The 5,711-nt window shown below is 42.4% G+C and overlaps 1 protein-coding gene across 3 annotated transcripts in view; it reads right to left on the bottom strand.

Moving 5' to 3' along the window:
- The window catches only part of SLC5A1 (solute carrier family 5 member 1), a 58,298-nt gene extending 53,197 nt beyond the window's left edge, over positions 1-5,101 (bottom strand). For all 3 annotated transcript variants that reach the window (XM_029922005.1, XM_029922006.1, XM_029922007.1), the window contains exon 1: positions 4,970-5,101. In XM_029922005.1, coding sequence (XP_029777865.1) covers positions 4,970-5,101 — 132 coding nt within the window. The remainder of the gene's footprint in view (positions 1-4,969) is intronic.
- Between the last annotated feature and the right edge of the window lie 610 nt (positions 5,102-5,711).

The raw sequence follows: 5,711 nt of genomic DNA, 5'->3' as shown, positions 1-5,711 counted from the left end.
CACTCTTGATGCTACAGTAGAAAAAGAGGCATGTAAACTGGAAGAAATCCAGCAAATTAAATGATCAGGGTCCAGAGCACTGACTAATGGGGAAATTTAAATGTAGACAAATATTAGCAGGCTCATTAAGTAGCATTTAACAGGACAAGTGATACTGATTTAGATATTTGAAAAGCGTAAACACCATAATCAGTAAGACTGGCAGGAGCTAAAATAAGATTGGTTAGAGGAACAGAGATTACCGGTGATTGTCTGGGAAACAGGAAGTATGGCATAGCTAGCAAATGATGAATTCATATCTAAGTGCCTAGCACTTAGCTGGGGAGAGGTGCAGGGAGAAAGGCAGGCAAGATGGCAAAGCCCCTGGTAATGTGGAAAACCAAGAGTCAAAAGACCTGAGTTCCAGGAAAATTTCATGAACTACAACCTCAGGTAAACCACAACCACATAGGGTTTCAGTTTCCTTTTCTCTAAAATAGGGATTAGTATTCCTGCCCTCCTTATATTTTTGTAAAGATGCCCTATCCAGTTAATTGCTTTTGCCCGTTTTACTTAAAAGGACAAGAACAATTCAGGACACAGCTAATACCTTGGAGGGCAAATGACAATAGTATTTAAAAAGATTCCTAGACTCCATAAAGAATTTTCAGATTCTAGCCCTCAACAAGTACAAAAATATCGAGATCATACCGTGCGTATTTTCAGACCACAATGCTATGAAACTCGAAATCAACCACAATAAAAAATTTGCAAAAACAACAAATACTTGGAGACTAAAGAACACCCTACTAAAGAATGAATGGGCTAACCAAGAAGTTAAGGAGGAAATTAAAAAGTACATGGAAGCCAATCAAAATGATAATACCACAACCCAAAACCTCTGGGATGCAGCAAAGGTAGTCATAAAAGGAAAGTATATAGCAATGCAGGCCCTATTAAAGAAGGAAGAAAGTTCTCAGATACACAACCTAACCTTACACCTCAAAGAGTGGGAAAAAGAACAGCAAATAAAACCCCAAATCAGCAGAAGACAGGAAATAATAAAGATTAGATCAGAAACCAATGCTATTGAAAACAAACAAACAAACCAAAAAAAAAAAAAAAAAAAAAAAAGCAGTAGGACAGATCAATGAAACCAGAAGATGGTTCTTTGAAAGAATTAACAAAATTGATAAACCACTAGCCAGTTTGATCAAAATAAAAAGGAAAAGACCCAAATAAATAAAATCAAGAATTAAAGAAGAGAGATTACAATCAACACAGCAGAAATAAAAACAATAATAAGAGAATAGTATGAGCAATTATATGCCAATAAAATAGGCAATCTGGAAGAAATGGACAAATTCATAGAAACATAAAATAACAAAACTGAAACAGGAAGAAATAGAAAATTTGAACAGACCCATAACCAGTAAATAAATAGAATTAATAATCAAAACTCTCCCAAAACACAAGAGTCCAGGGCCAGACGGCTTTCCAAAGGAATTCTACCGAACATTTAAGGAAGAGTTAACACCTATTCTCTTGAAGCTGTTCCAAAAATAGAAATGGAAGGAAAACTTCCAAAATCTTTATATGAGGCCAGCATCACCTTGATTCCAAAACCAGACAAAGATCCCACTATAAAAGAGAACTATAGACCAATTTCTCTGATGAACATGGATGCAAAAATTATCAACAAGATATTAGCCAACCAGATCCAACAATACATCAAAAAATTATTCCCCACGACCAAGTGGATTTATACCTGGGATGCAGGGCTGGTTCAATATCTGCAAAACAATCAGTGTGATTCATCACATCAATAAAAGAAAGAACAAGCTTCACATGATCTTCTCAATAGATGCGGAGAAAGCATTTGACAAAATACAGCATCCTTTCTTTATAAAAACCCCTAAGAAAGTAGGGATAGAAGGATCATATCTCAAGATCATAAAAGTCATATAGGAAAGATCCAATGCTAATATCATCCTCAGTGGGGAAAACTGAGAGCTTTCCTTCCAAGGCCAGGAACAAGACAGGGATGTCCACTCTCTCCACTGTTATTCAACATAGTATTGGAAGTCTAAGCCTCAGCAATTAGACAACACAAAGAAATAAAAGATATTCAAATTGGCCAGGAGGAGGTCAAACCTTCACTCTTTGCAGATGACATAATACTCTATATGCAAAACCCAAGAGATTTCACCAAAAAGCTGCTAAAACTGATCCAGGAATTCAGCAAAGTGGCAGGATATAAAATCAATGCACAGAAATTGATTGCATTTCTATACATCAACAATGAAGCAACAGAGAGAGAAATTGAGGAATTGATCCTATTTACAAGTGCACCAAAAACATAAAATACCTAGGAATAAACATAACCAAAGAGTTCTATACACTGAAAACTATAGAAAGCTGATGAAGGAAATTGAAGAAGGCACAAAAAATGTAAAAAATATTCCATACTCCTGTATAGGAAGAACACATATTGTTAAAATATCAATACTACCCAAAGCAATCTACATATTCAATGCAATTCTTATCAAAATAACACCAGCATTCTTCACAGAGCTAGAATAAACAATCCTAAAAGATGTATGAAATCAGAAAAGACCCAGAATAGCCAAAGGAATCATGAAAAATAAACCAAAGCAGGAGGCATCACAATCCCAGACTTCAAGCTATATTACAAAGATGTAATAATCAAGACAGTAGGGTACTGGTACAAAAACAGACACTCAGATCAATGGAAAAGAACTGAGAACCCATTAATGGACCCACAAACAGATGGCCAACTCATCTTTGACAAAGCAGGAAAGAATATTCAATGGAATAAAGACAGTCTCTTCAGCAAGTGGTGCTGGAAAAACTGGACAGCAACATGCAGAAAAATGAACCTGCATCACTTTCTTACACCATACACAAAAATAAACTCAAAATGGATGAAAGACCTATGTGTAAGACAGGAAGCCATCAAAATCCTAGAGAGAAAGCAGGCAAGAACCTCTTTGACCTTGGCCACAGTAACTTCTTAACACGTCACCAGAGGCAAGGGAAACAAAAGCATAAATGAACTATTGGGACCTCATCAAAATAAAAAGCTTCTGCACAGCTTCTGTCACTCTGGAAAACAGTATGGAGATTCCTCAGAAAATTAAAAATAGAACTACCCTATGACCTAGCAATTGCACTACTAGGTATTTATCCAAGGGATACAAGTGTGCTGTTTCAAACGGACACATGAACCCCAATGTTTATAGCAGCACTATCAACAATAGCCAAAGTATGGAAAGAGCCCACATGTCCATCAACGGATGAATGGATAAAGAGGATGTATGCATATGCATACATTACATACAATGGAGTATAACTTGGCAATCAAAATAATGAAATCTTATCCATTTGCAACTATGTGGTTGGAACCACAGAGTATCATGCTAAGTGAAATTAGTCAGTTAGAGAAAGACAAATATCATAGGACTTCACTCATATAAGGACTTTAAGATACAAAACAAATGAACATAAGGGAAGTATAAATAATCTAAAAATAGGGAGGGAACAAAAACATAAGAGACTCTTAAATGTGGAGAACAAACAGAGGGTTACTGGAGGGGTTGTGGGAGGGGGGATGGGCTAAATGGGTAAGGGGCATTAAGGAATCTACTCTTGAAATCATTGTTGCACTCACTATTGCTCACTAACTTGGGTGTAAATTTTTTAAAAGTTAAAAAAAAGAACGGATCAAGAAACAAAAAAAAAAATTCAGATTCATGTCTGCAGATCCTCACAACAATCATGGGGAGTCATAAGAAGGGGGAAGATTGTACCTATGCAGACTTGAGTAAACTGAGGCTGAGGCAGGTTGCCCAAGGTTGCATAGCTAGAACCACATCAAAGCCAGTAGTAAACCTGAGAACTCTGGCCCCTGGTTGGACACTTCTGGGAAAGTAAGAATATTGGAAAGACTCAGTCACACTAATCCCTTGTGACACTTGGAAAGGCTTTCAGCCATACGTGGTTTCTATAATTACTTAAAAAACAAACCAAAAAAATGCTTCCTCTTATCCATCCCCCCAAAAAACAAAAAGAACACCTTTTTGGCCATGGAAGAGTTAATATCCCTTTCCCCTGCCCCTGGCCAAATCAAGAAAGAGTTCAACCACCTGCTGACATTCCTAGCCCAACACTTTCCACAACCAAAGCCTTTGAGAATGTCTGGAATATGTGCACATTTAAAACATCTCATCTTCTAGTTGCTCTGTGTGCCAGAGTCTGTCATAGTGAAATTTCCAAGTTCCAAGTTCCAAGACTGCTAAGAACAAGTTTCTCTGGTTCGGTGTGTCCCCAGTCCCCAAGGGGAGCCATGTGAATTTCTCTCTCCCCAGCACCAGGCCAACCTCCAAGCTTCCTCCTCCTCTTCCTCCACCCAGCTCTGCCAACTCTCACTGATTCCAGTCCCTGGGCCTGCAGGTCAGCCTTTCCCCGGAGGATACCAGCAGCACCCCTCCATTTGAGGCTTGTGTCCTTCCTGTTCTAAACTGTTTCTTTTCCATCCAAAACTGTATAACTAAGAAGAAACAGGACAGTCCTGGCCTCCTTGGGGCTTATCTTCCAAGCCCAGAGATCGTCCCTAAATCCCCAAGCTGTCCCTCTGCTGCCCCTCACACTAGCCCCCAGCCTCTCCAATCCCTGCCTCCTTCTCTGCTCACAGACCAGGAGTATCCTCCTTGGACCTTCCTTGCCAGCTCCCCTCAGAAGCCCCCTGCCTCTGCTGATCCTTGCTTGCCCCCCTCACTTCACACTGTGCACCCCCCGCCAACTCCTCTCAAGGGCTTCCAAGTTATTTCCATTCCGCTCCACAGACTCTTAAGCTCACTCTTCCCTCCTCACAGCAAAGAGCCGCTGTAGCTCCCCTGTGCAGACCCGCCCCCCTCTTCCCTGCTGGCAGCCCTGTCCCCTCAGCCCACGTCTCAGAGCCCTCACATACCCACAGTCCAACAGCCATCACCACCACAAAGTAGACGACGATGACAGAGATGTCAGCCGCATTGCGGATGCGCTCGTGGGGTGCGAGGGTTGCGGCAGTGTTGGTCGTGGGGCTCCAGGTGGTACTGTCCATGGCGGCTGTGGCGATGCGTCCCTCCCGCCCAGAGAGCTCGCTGTTTATACCGCCTCTGGGTTAATAATCAGCCCCGGGGGAGGGCACCTGCGAGGTCGCGGCAGTAGGACTCCTGCGCTGTACCGTCGGGGAGCAGCTTTGGACGCAAAGCGCGCCGAAGGAGGAGCAGATAAAGCTGTTGGCAGAAGGGTGGCAGGCCAGCAGGTAAGGGCTGTTCCGTGAGCGGGGAGGGGCCGGCCAGGGGGTGGTGCCTGCCTGGCACAAAGGCCCGCTGTGCTCCTGAAGCAAGCACCTGGCAGGGCAGCCTCGCTTGCTCTGCCAGGGGCAGAGAAGGTGCAGCTCCATTGAGGAACCAGGCTGCCTGAGACGAGGGGCCTAGAGGCTTCTGGTCATCTGCCACCTGCCCTTGGACCAGTACCGAGGCTTCTGCGGACCCAGCCTCTCCATATGTAAAATGGGTGCAATATTGTTCCCAGGATTCTCAGTCTCTGTGGAGAAATTTCTGGGGAAGACCACTGTTAGATACTGCTGGCAAGAAATTCAGGACAATTTCTTGGCCACAGAGACAGCCACCCACCTACCCACATTTCTGGCACCCCGGTAGCCCCCA

Source organism: Suricata suricatta, chromosome 14 (assembly GCF_006229205.1).
Source record: "Suricata suricatta isolate VVHF042 chromosome 14, meerkat_22Aug2017_6uvM2_HiC, whole genome shotgun sequence".
NCBI classification, from domain to species: Eukaryota; Metazoa; Chordata; class Mammalia; order Carnivora; family Herpestidae; genus Suricata; species Suricata suricatta.
Note: the sequence above shows the minus strand (reverse complement) of the source record. Positions and strands in the feature narration are given on the sequence as shown.